Here is an 18,334-nt window from a genome sequence, read left to right on the forward strand (position 1 = left end):
CGGTTCCAATTTTGTGTTTTCTATTTTTGTTGTGGGGAGTACGTGTTTGTTTACTTGTTTGTATATTTTCATCACTCACTGTAAATGTACTCCTACTACCTTATTTTGAAATTGCACAGTTGGACAGTGTTGTATAAGTAAAACAGACCGAGTGAGAAAGAACTTCTAGAGCTAATAAATGTTTATTTTTGTTTTGTTTTTTTTCAAAATAAAGCTGCACATTTTAGAGCGGCCTCATATTTTTGTTGTTTGTTTTTCTTGATGAGTTGTTCATCAACAATTAACAACCGAAACATCGCAAACAAAGAGCTCAGGAGTCGTGAATATTTTCGCACAAATATAGAAATTTATTTCAGAAAGGGAAATACATGACTGACATGGTGCATGTCAGCAACACACACCTTCAAGTGAAGCACAAAATGCTTTCTTCTCTTCACAGTGAGAAAAAACAAAATATATAGATTGTTTCAAAGATAACTATCACTTCCAGCCACACGTACTGTACACTCATCACTGAATTGCACTTGTGAAAACAAGCAAAACAAAAACATTCGCTCTTTACACCATTTTCTTTCTTGACATACCGTAACCACAGAAATTTCCAAACATCCTCCCCTTTCAACACAGACAATCACATGCAGAGTCTCTCTTTTGACACATCTGTTGATAGCAGCTCGGTTCCTTGACAAACGTACCTCAAAATTATATCATCCAAACAGTTTTCATCACACAAATGTGCACTTTCAGGCAGGTGGAGGGAAAGAAAGGGTTGCATGACTCAAATTCTTTAAAAATGAAGGCAATTTTGAATCACGTAAAAGTTTTTTCTCATTTGAAGAAGGTGCGAAAGTTTAGTGTGCATTTTTTTTTCATTAGAAATGAATCAGCTGTATTTCCTTGTAGTAGAGAAGCATTTTGTCGCCATGCACTCCCTGTACTTTCCCTTCAATATGAAGGACTTAATCAGCTCCATTTCCACTTCTTCAGTTGACAGACGTCACATTGAGAGGGACATCTCAATCAGTGCATATTTAACCAGATACATCGGGCCCTCAGACAGGGCTTAACATTTGTCTGTATTTTAGTGGGCAGGCACTCTAAAGAAGGCACATTAATATTTTACAAGAGAGGAACATGTGAAACACGACAGATCTCCCCCATAAATGACTCGTTCTCCGACCACAGTCCATCAGGACTCTCAGGCCTGACGACCACGCTACAGCAACAAAAAAAAAAAGCAGGTCAGTTGGACACGATACAGTCAGGCTTCTGTCTGGTTTGTGCACTTCCTCTGCTGGTTACTTCAAGGTTGTTTGCTTCAGTTTAGTCTCTGGCCCAGAGCCAGTCCTCCGCTGGATTCAAACTGAATGCCCCGTCAGTGTCTGAACTTATTTCAGTACTGTTTTAGCGAACCCCTCGATGCTTTCACCAATAAGGCACTGTGTTTTCAATCTGACCCCAGCTCTGCCAGCCGGGGAAGAGTCCGCTGGACATGCGTGGGCTGCCGAACTGATCGAACTCCATCTCCAGCAGCTTCACGCCCCCGTTTTTCTGCTCCGAAGGCTTCTTTTGCTCAACAGAAGTCGGGGGCGTCAGACTGTTCAGGTCCTCTCCGTTCAGGCCGACGTGCTTGAGGACATAGTTCTTGCCGTCGTTATTGTCCCAGAAGGTCTGACCCTGGACCGTGAAGCAGACGCAGAACTCGACCCGGTTCTGCGGTGGCACGAAGGTGGGCAGCTCCAGCACGAACGCAAAGGTGTCAGAGTCCTGGCAGCCATAGACGTTGTTCATGAAGGTGCACTCGACGTTGCTGAAGCTGGCCCACGAGTCGAAGGTGGCACGCACCTGCACCGACTTCTCAAACCCAATGTTCCGGACCTTGATGGTGCCGGTCAGCGAGCGCTCCTGCAGCGAGCAGTTCTCCAAGCAGACCGAGTTCTGAATCAGGCGGTTCCGGAAGTCCAGGTAGTCGGCCGAGGGCTGCTTAAAGTCCAGCGCCAGGCTGCGCACGGAGCTGATCTTTAGATCCATGGTGGCCGCTTCCAGGTCCGTCATGTCGAACTGCAGCTCCTCCGTGATCCCCCCGCAGCGCTTGTTCTGATACGGCTCGTCATCGAACTTGGAGAAGACGTGGATGGCGGTGAGTGACATGCCCTTGGTGTCGGCGAACACCACCCTCTTCTTGCCTGCCTTGTTGTTGTTCCAGGTGACGCAGCTACCGTCGGCCGCCGCTCTCTGCTGGCTGCTGAGGCAGGGCCGCAGGGGTTTGTAGAGCTGCTGGTTGTGGCAGCGGGCGGTGGATTGGTTGACCCGGTTCTTAGCCCTCTGCAGCTCCTCGTACGAGCTGAGGAAACCTCGGAGGGGCGGCGGAGAGTGGCTGATGTAGAACCTCATAGCCACATCCATCGGCATCACTGGGCCAGGCATCGCTGATGGACTGAAAGACCTGAGCACGCTGAGGGAGGGGAAGGAGAAGAGGAGAAGGGAGGTGGTGAGAGAAGGAGGGAGAGAAGGAAATTGAGAGAAAATTTGAGGGAGGTGGAGAGAGAGACAGAGAGAGAGAAAGGTGGAGAGATTAGAACACCAGGCACTGTATGCAATTTAAAAAAAACAATTAAAAAAACAACTTCCCTTTTTTCTTTTGTTTGATGAAACTCATCACCTTTGCAATCAGCATGACACCAATACTGTGCAACATCAGCCCAGTGAAACGCCCCAGTTTGACGGCATATACATCGGGTTTAGCAATGACTCAGCTGCACAGACTTTATACACAAATAAACCCTGATCTGACTTAAGATCATCCACTTAAAAAAAGCACAACAGATTCATTCTGGTGTGACGTGCGTCACTTTTGCAAAACCTTGACCGAGCTGTCATCTGTGATCCTTACCTTGCAGCACTCATGGAAAAAAGAAATAAACAGTCCCAAGAGAAAAGTGTTGTAAAAGTGTTCGGTCCGTCTGACTTCCGAGATCTACAGAGCAGCTTTTTCTAACAGTGCATGCTGTCGTCACTCCCCCTCTTCTTCCTGCTCGCTCTCGCTCTCCTGCTGCCTCTCAGTGCCGGGGGTTGCTCAGCACTCAGGGATTTCAACTGCCACATAGAGACAATTTGCATATTCTGTCATATGGTTCCTCAAACAGCCAATGGAAAGTTAGAGAAGTTCAACATCAGCCAATCAGAGCAGGTTTGACCTGGCTGCTGTCCAGCTGATAGGGGAGTGTCGCCTGCATGGGCCTCATGGTTGGGATGCCTCAGCCTGTTGCCTCAGCTGCTATTTGAGAAACATTATGGACCCCTGCTGGTGCTGGAGATGATCTTCAGATTAGTCACTGCACAGTGCTGCAGAGAGCCTCTGGCTCTTCCCTGTGATAGGGATTCCCATAACACATCACAGCAGGATTATTTTAGTCCCTCTCACTTTGATGATGATTTGAGCTGATTAAACATGTTTACAAATACTAATAAACCTTTCCTATATTTTCCTATATGATGATAATGAAAAGTGTTTGATATTTCACTTTTGAATTAGAATTTTTCATCCTATTCTTCTGGATTGACACATTTGTTGGACCCACTAGAAGAAAAAAAATATTTTTAATGTCCAAAAACGATCAATTATTAAAGGTTTTAATTATATAAGTGAAGAAATATCTTTGAAAATGTGTAAAATAGACAATATTGACGTTGTGACATTGCAATTTCTGGAGTGTTTTCATCAGTGTGATGTAATGAGGGCCACGAGTGGATCACGTGTGATTTATCTGACGGCTTTTTTAACACCTTAGCTAGAAATGAAATAATTCATTATGACACTGAACTCACAGGATTTTCTTACAGTCTTTGTCGAGTCATATCAGACCAAAATACACCTGAAAAGTGAGCCGTAAAGGTTGAAGGTTTTCTGAATCCTCTCCGTCACAGTTGTTGCTGTTTTGACTTCTGGACATATTGACCGATTCTATTTTTAAAGCTTATTTGCTTCATTGATTTTCAGCCCTGGGTTAAACATTATCCTCAAAAACATCAAATGGAGTCGACTTTATTTGGAAAAAAGGAGGGAGGCAGAAATGGGTGAACTGAATTCTTCCATTATACTTTTAATTTTTGTAAATTGAAGGTCATCATCTGCTTTTTGATTCAATAAGAAGCCCAAGAGTTGAAAGCCGAGGCTGTCCTCAGAGCGCTGAGCCCTCAAGTCCAAAAACAAACTTAACAGGTCGGTCCAACATCTGGAACATCTGTATTCAGTCTCAAGTCGTTCACCTGTATGTGCAGCACCTTCATAGTTACAAATCTGAACTGTAATTGATTGATTTCTTTGGATCAGATTAGCAGAGTCCTGACCTTAACAGACCTCCAGGTCAGAGGGCAAGATACCTCTGAAGGGTTCCCCCTCTCATGCCCCACGCCTCTGTCTACCTCTTCATCATCTGCAGGGAGACTTTGGACTCGGAGAAGCGACCACGCCACTTTCACATGGTCATAAAGACAACAGAGAGTATCTATCACGGCCTTGTCTAAGGGTTACCAAGCTCAGTCTCAACACAGCCTCAAGATTGCATCAGGAAAAAAAAAAGATATCATCTATTTGGCAAAAACATTTACAACCGAATGAAGTCAGCAGTGATTAAGAGATGCTGTAAAAGTCATAAAACATTGATAAAAAAAGGTTTATAAAAAGAGAAATAGATAAATATTATGGTTTATAATTTGATTATGTGCATCTCCCACAAAGACATTTGTGTCTTTTCGTTTTGTAAGAGATGCGAACAAGTTCGTTTAAAGCTTTTGGCTAGAAAGAATTTACGAGGATCAGTGGTTAATTCTGGTTTCGACAGAAATGTAAGATTTTCCAATTTTAGCTGTTGACTCTCTTTGATCTACGAGTGTCACGCAGCGTTCATGTGATCACACCAAAGATAGAAGTCTGAGTTTTCAAAGTAAACACAAAGTTAGAGGATCATACTGAAGCTGCAGCCGTGCTGAGTTGGGATGACTCGATGAAAGGGTAAATCAAATGAATTACGAAAGACGGGGGGAAATGACAATATATGTGGGAGAGACTATTGCAGTTTTGTGGTCATGGCTGTTTATCAGAAACTCTTGCTCAAAGAATTTAGAAAAAAAGGGAGGAATCGAAAACCAACAAACAGAAGCAGCTGATTGTCATTCCACAATACAAGATCCATCCATCCACAACAAAACTACATGGTCAAAGTTTTGGCATTTAAGGTGTATTGACTGATTTCCAAACGTCAATCATGCATTGAGTAACACGCAAGAAAACATTCCACCTTAAAAGATGGCGGATGCTCAGTGAATTAAATGATTAATGAGTAAAGATGAAAAGACAGAAAACTTCCTTTCATTCATCATCCACTCTTCTGACAGTTTCTTCATCCGTGATGCTTTTACCCAGAAACAAAGACAGTCTGTTACACCTGGACAGAAAGCTAGCCTGTTAGCTTAGCTTCACCTCTGAATGGATGTGAACTTGTCACCGTAGGAACAGTGGTTACATCACCTCTGAAACAAGAACTACACCTCTGATTTTGTGGAATTTTATTTATTGCTTTTCTAAACTTCGTCCTAATTTACCTCCAATCAACTTCTAGACTTCTCTCAGGGGTGATTAGATCAAAGAGGATGTAGCTGACCACAGCAGACGCTCCGAAGACTTTATGAAACAACTCTGACATTATGGATTATTGAATATAGATAAAGTTAAATCTCCAACACAGTGAAGAGGGGAGGATACTGTCTGAACTGTGTGTGTGTGTGTTTTTGGAAATATCAGCATTGCAACAGAAAGTTGACAGATCTGAAGATGACGGGAAGGTTGAGATGTGTTAACACACACAGAGAGAGAGAGAGAGAGAGAGAGAGACCTTGTGTCACCACTGGTTCTTTGTGTAATTTCCAGGCTGCCAGTTGGCACAGTTACCGTTCACGTAGCAACCGCTCGATGGCCTGCAGACAAAAGGGATCAGGAGAGGTTATCGGGCGCTGCGATTGGCCGACAGCTGTCACATGACTTGGATTTTCTCTTAAGATGTTGATAGCTCTCAGGTTATGTATCTCACGGGACAGCAGAGCAGAATGCAGCGTCAGCCATACCTGTGTGAGAGCACAGGGTAAAAATAGTCATCACTCCTTCCATGTTTCCTTTCCTTCCTCCTTTACTCAAGTTGTAACGAGAGTAACGAGGATCCAGTTAGTGGTCAAGAGCAAAACCATATCACATCTAAATTTTCAAAGATAATTTCTTTAAATTGTGATTCCTCGACAGCCAGAGCAGCAGCCGTTTTGTTTTCAGGTTGTCCGTCCGTCTGTCCCATTCTCGTGGACACGATATCTCAGTAACGCCCTGAGAGAACTAGGACTCAAGGGCGAACTGATTACATTGTAGTGGCTAAAGGTTGTGAACGCGATATCTCGAGAACCCCTCAAGGGAATCCCTTCACATTTGGCCTAAACATTCACTTTGACTCAAGGATGAACTCATTAGATTTTAGTGGTCAAAGGTCAAGGTCAGCATGACCTCACAAAACCCTTTTTTCACACAAGTGGTTCATATTTTATGACTCTGGATAAACGGGGATGACGACCATGAGACAGTAATTCTAGTTTTTAAGTATTTGACAGCTCAGACAAGAGTGGAGTAATGATGTTGCCCTTTATGTGTGTATTTGGAGAAGAAACCTGAAACCCTGTGCACATTTTCAGTATGAAACCATTGAGAGCAGATAGACGGTCGCTCTCTATTTGTACTGAAAGATTTGGAGTTATTTTCCTCTTTATTTAAAACCAGCTTTAAACTGATGACTAAGAGTTTTATGTGTGTATTCATTTGCATGTAATACAGTGTAATCTGCAGACAAATGGGATTGGCAGTTATTATCGACCTGCTCTTGGTCATGAATGTAGATGGTAAAGAGCCCAGTTGCCGTGCCGGTCCTCTGCGTCTTGGCTGCCGTCAGGCGTCCCGCCGGCCGCTGCCTGGCATTTGTCAGGGGGTCGTGTCAGCAGCTGGAAAGTTCATGGACTGATATTAAAGGAGGGCAGACTCGGGTCTGTTTCACTGTCCACACAATGGGACCGTTATCTCTCACTCTGTATGACTGTTTATAGAATCACACATCTGCCCATGACAGACATCTCGACCCAGTTTTGTCCAGTCAATACCAATATTTCAAGCTTTTCAGAAATATCTTTACTGCTGGATCTTCAGTTATCCACAGTTACCATCACTGTTGACCAAGAGGCTTCATCTCTGACTTCTCAGGGTTATTGCTGATTTCTCTGGGAAGCATAACTACTTCATTTTCTGCCTCATCCATGACTTTTCAAACACACTCATAACTTTTGAGGGTTGTTTGTGATTTTGCGTTAAAATTGTCGCATTTTAAAGTTAGAGTTACTTCTCTGATGATCGGCTTTTCAATGTCACTACAGAATTTTTTAGGGTCTGAACCATTTAGTTATTCACAACTTCTGTAGGTTATTATGTACCATGTGTTCTTTACTGCTGGTACTGTGTGTAGTGACACAGTTTGTACTTGTATTTTAGATTTGTCTCTGGGGTTGGGGGGGTTGCGTGTGACATTACTGGCATGTTGTCTGGATTTCACTGAGGACTTTGAAGTATGGAGTTATGGTCGCTGGTGGGAAAGACTCCAAATCATCAGCAATAAATTAAACTTAAAAGTGAAATGCAAAAGTGTCTCCAGCTTTTTTTCTGGCTGCTGAAGATCAGTTTAATTTTTTGCAAAAACTTAGATTTTTTTTTAATCTCAGTCACACGTTTCTGCCGGGCCGTGGTTCATTTTGTTTTGAAGATGTTCCCACATCCAACCAGCACCTGAACGCTGACACTGGCGGTACCTGGGCAGTTTTGTTCACTGGTCTAAATATATATTAATTCTCCTCATAGTGTGTTCAAGACCTGATGTACTTTAAACGATGCAGTGTGTCCTCATTCCACATTTCACAGCTCCAGGAATAGAAACAGGTTTTAGGCCGTGCAGCCGGATCAAACGGGTCAGATACTGACGATGCTCGACACCAGTGGACCGCCGAGTGAGACGAGGTGTTTACTGTCGGCGTTTGGTGATGGAGACATTAAAGGAGGCGGTAACAAGCGTTTGAGGGAAGGAGAAGGTTGTTGTATTTTAACTGCAAGGTCTAATTAGTCAAACTCCCAAACAGCTGTGTGAGCTCCTTTGGTTGCGAGGGGACAAACAGGAAGTGAAAACCACGTTCAGACAGTCATCTGATCTGGTGCCAGAGAACCAGACGATCGCAGCGAGGCGGTAGCTCACCTGGTGGAGCGCGTACCATTAAGGCTTAGTCCTTACTGCAGCGGCCACGGGTTCGAATCCGACCTGTGGCCCTTTGTTGCATGTTGTTCCCTCTCTCTCCCCGACGTCCCTGTCTCTCTCTCACTGTTTCTACAATAAAAATATAATTTAAAAACAGATGATCAACTTGTAGCTGTTTAAACACTGAAAACAGCTGTTAACTAGGTTTTAAATCAGTTAGTCATCATCAGTTTTTAGCTAAGGCCATATCAAATTCAGTGTGGCTCCAGTCAGGAAGCAGGTGATAACAGATTGATTCTTAAATGTCGTTGCATTGAAAACAATTAAGTTTGGCAGCATATGTTAAAATAATCAAAGACTAAAATCACTAAAATATATAAATATGTAGTAAAAGAAAATATGCATTTAACACCAACCATATGGCATATGCCTGCCATGATTTAGGTGAATCTGTCACCAATAGGTTTCTTCTCTCTCTCTCTCTCTCTCTCTCTCTCTCTCTCTCTCTCTCTCTCTCTTATATATATATATATATGCAAAAATGCAAAATGTTCAGTAAGAAACTATTTGGAATTTGTATTGATTTCATGATAAAAACACAGAGCTATTCCTCTTATAATAGAGCAGGTAAAAACTAAATAAAAGCATAAATGTCACGTCATAGCAGGTGAAACAGGTGCTGCACTTTCAGACATTAGACTCGTTATCAACCAGTGTTTTTATTGCTTATCTACAAATCGCTGCCTGATTGAGGTCACAGGTGAATATCAGAGGACACACCTGTCTTTGCTTTAAAATCTGTGGTGTTGGTGAGACGGAGGTGAGGGTGTGTCCTCGGCATGATCCGGCCTGCAGCTCTGTGAATCTGGGCAGCGAGTCGACCTCATGTAACCCCAGGTCAACCCACCCCACCCCTTACAGCTCTGGAGAGGTCTGAGTCTGACTGTAGAGGACAGGTCCAGGTCCAGGTCCAGGTTTTAATCACTGTACACCAATGTTTTTTTAAAATCTGGGTTGCGACCTACTTGTGTGTCATTGGGCATTAAGGGGGACGTTATTAAAAACATATTAACCAGCTGTTGTGGACTATAGACTGTTGGTTTGTATATACACATTATATCTCTACAACAACAGCCCCCTCCCTCCCTGTATCCTCTGATCTGCTTCCTCCTCTGCCTCACTTATTTCACTATTACATTAATATCCTGAGAGCCGTCAGGGGTTTGTTTTATTTTGATTTTGTGAAGAGCTGAAATCAGAGAAGCGGAACAGTCCGTGCCTTTGAGAATCATTTTTTATGCTTCCCAGAGCTGTCACTTTTTATTTGTAATCCGAAATTCATTGGAACGTGGGGTGAAAAGTTCATATTTGAGCAGTGATGAGCTGTTGGAAACGTAGCTGCAGCCTCTGTAAGTGCATCAAACCATCGGCAGGTAACACCATTAATAAAAAAAAGAGCCGAACTTGATCTGGATCATGTTGATAGATTTGTTTTTGGCAAATAATATGAGAAATGAGGTCGGACTGCTCTACCTTGCTACGTTTTTGTTTGAATTCATTCGAACGAATTGCGGGTCGTTTCGAATTAGATCGATCTTGATCTTTTGAAAACGTGACGGCCCTAATGCTTCCTGGAGTTGAATCTGTCGTTGTGTAGAATTCAGGATCAATCACGTCATGTGAGGCTAGCTGTTCTGTGTGATCCGTCTCGCTCCGACGACCAACAAAAGAAAACATCCAAAAGATGTCGGCGCTGAAAAGGTCCGATCAGGCAGAATAAGTGGAAACACCTGTGCAGGTGATTCACTGGGTCATTCAGGAGAAACGACTCTTCTGACTCGCGTCTTTATTGGCTGCTGTTTTTTATCACGTAAATGGTGTTATCCTGTTATCCTGATCACTGCTCCTCTGCCTTTTCAAAATAAACCCAACACGAGAGAAGAATCAGAGCCACGATGAGCACTCTTACCGTCTGGCACGAGTTCTTTTTAACCGTGGCCCACTGAGTCAGTAACCGCAGGCTGCAGGAAACATGACGCCAGTAGAAATAGACAGGAGATCTCTGCCAGTGTCAACAGGCATTTTACAGGCTGTTTACAGGCTGCAAAGAAACAGGCGTCACACAAGATACTAAGTTACTGCACATTATGGCCACTAATCTTATTTACAGTAGATTATAAACTACATATTTAGCAAATAGAAACTATTATTCATGTCAAATAATTTAGTAGATCTTGTTCTTCATTCATGTCAAAACACCTGCAGCTCTCGGTTTCTACAGGTGTGTTTCCAGCCCCCTGTTTTTATGCACATGTTCACATTTGCTCATAAAAAATTGGATGTGGAAAAACAAACTATAGTGAAAACAGACTCAAGGAATAAATCAAGACAAACATGAAGGACTGAAGCTTCTGCTCGACTGAGGAGATGATAAACATCAGAGGTTTGTGCAGCGATGACGAGACTCTAACGCTCCTCATCCTGTTGCACCCTCTTCTTCTGCAGTGGGTTAACGGCGCCTGATTGGAGAATTAAAATAATAATATAAAAAATAACATTTGTATAACAGTAATGGATGGAAGCACACATCACTTCACATTTTCTGGCCTTTTTTTTTCCACGCAGGTTAATGCATTAGGTTAGAGATGTGTTTTATTCCCCAGAGTTGGTGTTGAAGTAGCTCAGAAAACATGCTAGCTATTTCCTAGCTACCAAGCTAATTCTGCAGGGCTGATCTCTCCAGGAAGTCAGAGTGGTAGATTGGCATGTAGCACATCTGAATCCAGTCCCAATCCAACAGTTAATGATGCTGCTTCATTTATACCAAACCACAATCTTTCCCTAGTCCTAACTTAGTGTTTTAGTTGCCTATCTCTGCCTATAGTGTAACGTGAACATACACAGTCATTCCATAACCTTTACCATACTTTAGTTGACATGCATACAGTCAATAATGCAGCAGGGAATTAAACAAAAATGGCATTGTAGTCTGAAATTTTGCATAGATGAGGATAAACTCTTCCCTGTCTCTGCTGGGCATGAGACGCAGATTTTTATCCAAGGGAATGATTTCATAAATTGGTTGTTTGTTTCTCTCTCAGAAAAATATTATGTTATGTATGTATATGTATGTATTTCATATTTAACATAAAGAAAGTTAAAGGCGAGTCTCTGTAACTCAGGCAACTGCAGCATGCTGAGCTCTGTATTCTTATTTAACCCTGCAGCCTGGCACATTCAGGCATTGTGAGGGAAATGAGGTCAGGCCTGCCCACACACACACACACACACACACACACACACACACACCCACACACACACCCATTCTTACCGAATGTGGAGAGTGACACGTATACAGTGTTATTTACAGGATCACATTATGTTGGAGCGTTGTCCTTGTCCTTATGTAAGTCATGTTAACATACACATTCTGACACACACACACACACACACACACACACACACACAGGCATTGTGCCACCTCAGGCTAGGCTGGTCTTGAAATAGCAGGCGTCTGGGGCTGGACTGTGATCTGACTGATGTTTGACTGATGCTGCAGCCTGTGTAAATATCCTGACAGCAGCTTGAACAGCTCACACTGCGGGAAACAGTCCAGCAGTCACTCCAGTTCAACACTGGAGGACAACGCAAGGTCAGAGAGATCGTCTCCACTCATGCTGTCAGAGAGGAGTTTGAATGGGGGGGGGGTGAATGAAGACAAACCTGAATCTATATATAAACTTAAACCTCTAAGATAGTTCAAACAGAGTTCATATTAAAAGGTTGTTGTTCGTCCTGTTGCAGTGAACCTCCTTGTAGTTAAACAGCTCTAATGCGTAAACTGACAAATCATAAAAATGGCTTTCAGTTGTGTTCATTTGTGTAAAATTAAAGCTGCGAAAATGTGAAGTATCTCCCTATTGGTTATTCGGTTGCTATGACGAAACCAGACAACCAATAGTCATCGAGCAGCGGCCGGCAGCTGAGTTGTACATAAACTTTTGTTAGCAGTTGTGTTGGAGAGGAAGGACTTCACCATTTGTGCGTTCTTGACAGTTTTAGCTGCAGTGTGCACGCTAACTGCTAACAGTAAGCTAGCATTCATTAGCATACAGTTTTTCTCTCTTTCTGAAAGTGAGTGTTGAATTTACTTTTAAAAAGAAAAAAGTTGTAATCCAGGAAACTTTATGTTGATGAGCTTTGTAAACTTTTGTTCCCAAGCACGATGGAGGAGAAGTTGATAATTGCGGTGGTGTGTTTCCCCGTCCTTTACGGCGAGTCCTTGTGTGCTACAGGGACTTAAATAAATAAAGAATAAATAAAATGCTGCGTGGACAAAGATGTCTGACGCTGAAATGTAGCCTGTAATATATTTTGTGAAAATAGGAGGTAATTACATGCTAACTAGCTCAATAGCATGCAGTACAGTGTTTCCTGACATCAGCCCGTAACGTTAATCTTGCTAATTCTTGCAGTTAACTTTGTCACTACCTGTGGTCAGTTGGCACAAAGATACTGGTTGACGTCTGTTTGCTTTTTCGGGTCGTTTAAATACAGTTTACAAGACGAAGCATTCTGAACAAAAATGCTAGCTGCCTATATCGTCTACGTCGTCCACGTTAGAGCGCCTATGAACTTCAACTTGGTGGAATTTTTTGACTCTTGCCACTTCCCATCTGAACATAGAGTTAGGATTAAACACAGAAAAACAACTGTGACGTACATGGTTTCATCCACAACACCAAATTATGTAAAGAACTAATTTTCTCAGAAGAATTTGACTGTCCCAGTATATCCTAGTTCTGTATCAGTGAATGTGTCTGTAAAATTAAAAGTATTTGTAATGTATATAAGAGATATTATTATATTATTCTTCTTCTCAGACAGTATCATTGTAGATTTGACTTGAGGTGTGGGAGCTAACGCGTGTGTTTTAAAGTAAACGAGTTACCCTGTAAATGACTCGTCCAGCTCATTTATCAAAGTCGGCCGTGAGAACGAGGCCAGAATAAATCTTCTGCTTCATGCCTGAACCTTTGGATGAAGAAAGCGTGTTGTGATGTAAGAGGCAGCACCTGTGTGAAATGCTCAATTAGCAGTTTGTAGCCCACAGGCTGCTATCAGCCGGACATTCACAGTTCAACAGGACAAGCTTATTAGTCAGAACAGAGATAAGACAAGTGATGAAACGAGGTGAAAAACCAACCAAACTCACCTTTAATAAAAGAGTTTAAAATTCAACAAAATTAAACTTTTCTCTTACAAACAAAATGTTGCTTCTCTCTAGACGTGATAGTTTTTACTGTCAGTTGCTGATTGGATGATGAGGAGTGATGTCAGCCATGGATTATTATTTTTATCTTCTCTATATGTCTGTCTATGATACTTTGTCTGCATTATTTCTCTCTGTCATCTCTCTCACGTTATGTGGAGCTTTTACTTCAGTGATCCAGTGGCGACCTCTAGTGGTACAACTCGACAGTTGCATCACATCGTCTCAGAATCACTTAATCCTTATTAGGAACTTCAAATTGTTTAGTATGATGATATTACACAATGAGATCCATGAGAAACATTCAATGGATCAGATTTGACTTTTTTTTATATTTACTGTGTATTTGTAGCATTTCATTCATTTAAAAAAAATAATTCCTGATGAATATCTTTGCCTCATTCAGAACTGACTAAATTAGACTTTGACTCACCTGTTGCAGTTACAAATATCCTCCAACAGAGGGCAGCAGAGACCTGACAGATCTGATGCAGCTGCTTGCAAAGTTAAATCAGGGATGGACAAAACAGGAGCTTTTCTTTAGAGTCTGAAGCTTTTCTAATAATAAATAATAATACATTTTATTTATATAGCGTCTTTCATAACACACAAAGACACTTTACATGAGTTAAAATAATAATAATGACAATAATGACATAATATGACACCAGCAGCAGCAGCAGCGACTGGTTTCACTGATGAAACAGCTTGACGAGTTTAAATATCAGATTGTTGTTGCGTTTAGGTGGGAAGAAAATCTGCAGATGCTTCATTGAGTTCATGAATATCATATTCATCATTTTATATCATATATGACAAAGTCGGTTGTTCTTAATTCGCAGTAAAAGGAGAATGGTAATATAATAATAATTATTATTGTTATTATTATTATTAAATTAATATTATCACAAAGGACTGAAATACTTGAAATTAGATTAATTTAAACGTTTAATTTTGACCTTAACTTTGACCTACATTCAGAGAACGTTTTTATTTTTAATGAATGAGTAAAGCTACATTTATTTATTTATTTATTTATTTATTTTNCATATTCATCATTTTATATCATATATGACAAAGTCGGTTGTTCTTAATTCGCAGTAAAAGGAGAATGGTAATATAATAATAATTATTATTGTTATTATTATTATTATATTAATATTATCACAAAGGACTGAAATACTTGAAATTAGATTAATTTAAACGTTTAATTTTGACCTTAATTTTGACCTTAATTTTGACCTACATTCAGAGAACGTTTTTATTTTTAATGAATGAGTAAAGCTACATTTATTTATTTATTTATTTATTTATTTATTTATTTATTTTTAAACAGAATTTAATTGCTTTTTAACATACAGGGCTTGGATTCAATATGAGCATGCAGCCATTCCCACAAGAACCGAGCATGGCATGCCCAATTGTAAAAAATTATGTTGGACAAGGCTAGGCCTCCCCTCCCAGAGGGCTGCTGAAGAGTGCTCATTTTCTGTCTAGGCCTCTTGCCATGCCATATGAATCGGGAAAATGGGGAAATCCACAAAGGTAGCATATGAAGGGGGTATAGAAGTCGGGGGAAGACATACATTTTAATTAAACTAATACGACCCATGAAGGATAATGGGAGGTCATGCCATCTATTCAGGTCGTTCTTTATTGTAGCTGCTATTGGAGCAAAGTTAAGCTTCCATAGCTCTGTCAAGTCTGGTGAAACCTTTATTCCGAGATATGTGAAACCTGTGGGGGACCACTTAAAAGGACAGCTGATAGGTAGAGTTTGACCAGCAGCTTCACACAGTGGCATCACCTCTGATTTGCTGTAATTGATTTTGTAACCTGAGAAGGAGCTGAACTCTTGAATAACGGAGAGGGTAGCTGGTATTGATTCTTCAGGCCTTGTCAGAAATAATAAAATATCGTCTGCATAGAGTGCAATTCTGCGGTCCACTCCTCCGACTGACAGACCATGCACATCTGGGTGCCGCCTTATAGCCTCAGCTGGAGGCTCAAGCGCCAGCACAAAGAGCAGCGGAGATAGCGTCCATTCTCGAAGGAGTCCAAAAACATTCAACAATTCAACAGTAACCAACTCAACTGAAATCAATTGAATCTTGCCACAATGGCATATTGAGATGGCAAGAGAACTATATGTAAACATAGTCAGTAAAGTCGGCACCTATCATTCTTCATGGCAGGGAGCATTTAAAACACGTATTAGATTGACTATAGTGCATTGCATACAAAACATTCGTGAGGTAGCCGTCAAACAAATGCAGCTGGCTTGTGTGAAGAACAGCAGCTCTTGGAAGTGCATGGATGTCATTCCATACAGTGTACAGTAATATAAATCAAATACGGAGAATAAAATGCCATTTAAGTTTCCTTAAACCAAAACAGTAATTGGTTCACCACTTAAAGCAGTTTTAGTAAACACCTTTTTTCAGTAATAATAATAGTTGTTCAGTGACGCTGAAAACTCATCAAACTTCTTCTCCATCATAGCAGATATTTTCTCACTGACAGTCTGGGATATGTCCATCGCAAGAGTATCAGGCTCGACAGCGTGGGTCTTATCAGGCGAGTCATTGCTAGCTAGCAAGGTTCCCTTGTTAGCTTGCACATTCTTGTTTTGGTCCTTGGGAGGCTTCCCTCCGGATTTGGCGGCTTTACTCATCATAACTTCGTTCTTGATATTGTTAGATAAACTTCAGTATGGTTGTAACTCGGAAAAAAAATGTGTTAAACAAGTAATGTAGCTCAGTAGTGGCGGAGCTCAGCAGCGGTCGACTGCTCAGGGTGACAGCATCACGTGATCCCCCAAGCTACATTTATTAATAGCAGAAGGTGGGTGGGGACGGACGGCGGATGCACAGACCAGGTTCACATCCTGTCTGTGGTTTAGGCTGCAGCAGCTCTGTGTTTGAGCTTTGTTAAATGTAAATAAACTGAAAGTGAACTTTTTCTGGATTAAACTGACCAGGATCTTTTGCCTCTTGACAAATATACAACTTCCTCATTATGTTTCCCTCAAAACCGAGCTGCTGTTGCAGATTAGTTGTATAGCAACTTAGACTCTAGCAGACGGGTTGGTCTGGGCGTGTTTTGTTTTGTTGTGTCTTATCTCAGTTCATATTTTTCTGAATTCTGATTAAATGAAGTGTATAATAATGACATGGAAGACATAGACATACAGTACATTGACAAGACATAAATTGAGATGCACAGATATTAATTTGTCTTAAATATAAACCCCTGGTATATTAGCTTCAGATCATCAGAGCACAGCTAATGAAGGTATCAGGTATATTTAATGTTCATGTTCCTCTGAGCTATGTTTCCTCAGGATACTTTTCTCAACACAGACTGCAGATATTCATCTTCATCAATTTATAAATAACAAACTTTCTATGTTTCAAGGTCACAAATATTCTCATTTTAACTTTTCTGTTTAAATATTCTCTGGGTGAGAGCTGCTCGAGCTCAGAAGGTCTTCATTGTTCATCTGGTGATGAAGCAGGTTTGGTAACAGAGAGGTTGTGGGTTCAAATCCTGACTACAGTTTTAAATATACATTCAAACCAAGAGACAATAAACATATTTATACAACTCTGGAAGCAGCATCTTAACTGCTGGACTATTAATCAGTGTCTAAGTTTGTTAAAGGATAAAAGACGAAGGAAGAATCTTTTTCCCAGAAAGGTTTAGTGACTTCATCTGCAGCCTGGATGTGTTTGGCAGCGTGCATGGAGGTGTGTGCCCACAGTGACCAAAGGGTGAGAGGAAAGATGAAGATGGTAGAGAAAAGCTAAGGAATAAAAGCTGAACTGAACAGAGGCTGAGAGCTGCCAGACCCTCGCTGTGCCCCGAGTCCTCACAGGCACACAGCCAGCGTCCAACATGGGGGGTCTTAGTGTCCGAATCTATGGAGCATCTGACCCATGCTGCTCCCTGCTGAGCGTGTGTGTGTGTGTGTGTGTGTGTGTGTGTGTGTGTGTGTGTGTGTGTGTGTGTGTGTGTGTGTGTGTGTGTGTGTGTGTGTGTGTGTGTGTGTGGACAACCAGGCCACCGTGGAGATGTGAAGTGGGAGAGGAGTTCTGGAGTCGAAGCTTGTCGTAATGAGCAACAACTAGTGCTGACAGATTAATCGTGTTTTCATCATCACTGAGATTTGAACACGTGTAATAAACACATCGCAAAAGACTGACTGAAAAAATTATTTTATTCACACACGCAGGGTTTTCAAGGCGCAGCGTCGGAGCCAGATGAACCGGAAAACTACGGTGTGTTGGTGTCGGGCTGCAGCCGCTCAGACAGCGCAGCCAGTGTTGTGTATGAACGTGTTTAATGAGAGCCGTTCATTGAACATGTTCATATATTTTTTTTTAACGCCGAACTGAACGAATGAGTTTACAAAAGGCTCACGTTTTACGACAGATTCACGGCACGCTGCATGACGTCTCCACAGCTTGGCTGGTGCCAGCGGGACAGGCGGTACAGGCGGTACAGGCGGTACAGGCGGTACAGACGGTACAGACGGTACGGACGGTACAGACGGTACAGGCGGTACAGACGGTACAGGCGGTACGGACGGTACAGGCGGTACAGACGGTACAGACGCATCTACCGCTGCTGAAGCCAGTTTGTTTGAGCATATGAAGCAGTTTTATGAACAAACAAGTGAAGACTCAGACGGATTCATTTTATATACAGATTTTAAATGTAACTCATGTCTGTG

The 18,334-nt window shown here is 41.7% G+C and overlaps 1 protein-coding gene across 1 annotated transcript; it reads right to left on the reverse strand.

Annotated features, from left to right (window-relative positions):
* Positions 1-277: 277 nt before the first annotated feature.
* Positions 278-3,058, reverse strand: LOC111224234 (protein phosphatase 1 regulatory subunit 3C-B-like). The gene is made up of 2 exons (XM_022748657.1): positions 2,894-3,058; positions 278-2,455 (listed from the first exon to the last, which is right to left on the reverse strand). The coding sequence occupies exons 1-2, from the start codon at positions 2,905-2,907 to the stop codon at positions 1,426-1,428; spliced, it is 1,044 nt and encodes a 347-aa protein (XP_022604378.1). The 5' UTR covers positions 2,908-3,058; the 3' UTR covers positions 278-1,425.
* Positions 3,059-18,334: the final 15,276 nt, after the last annotated feature.

The sequence above is a fragment of the Seriola dumerili genome, unplaced genomic scaffold (genome assembly GCF_002260705.1).
Source record: "Seriola dumerili isolate Sdu_G_001 unplaced genomic scaffold, Sdu_1.0 BDQW01000127.1, whole genome shotgun sequence".
Lineage (NCBI taxonomy): Eukaryota > Metazoa > Chordata > Actinopteri > Carangiformes > Carangidae > Seriola > Seriola dumerili.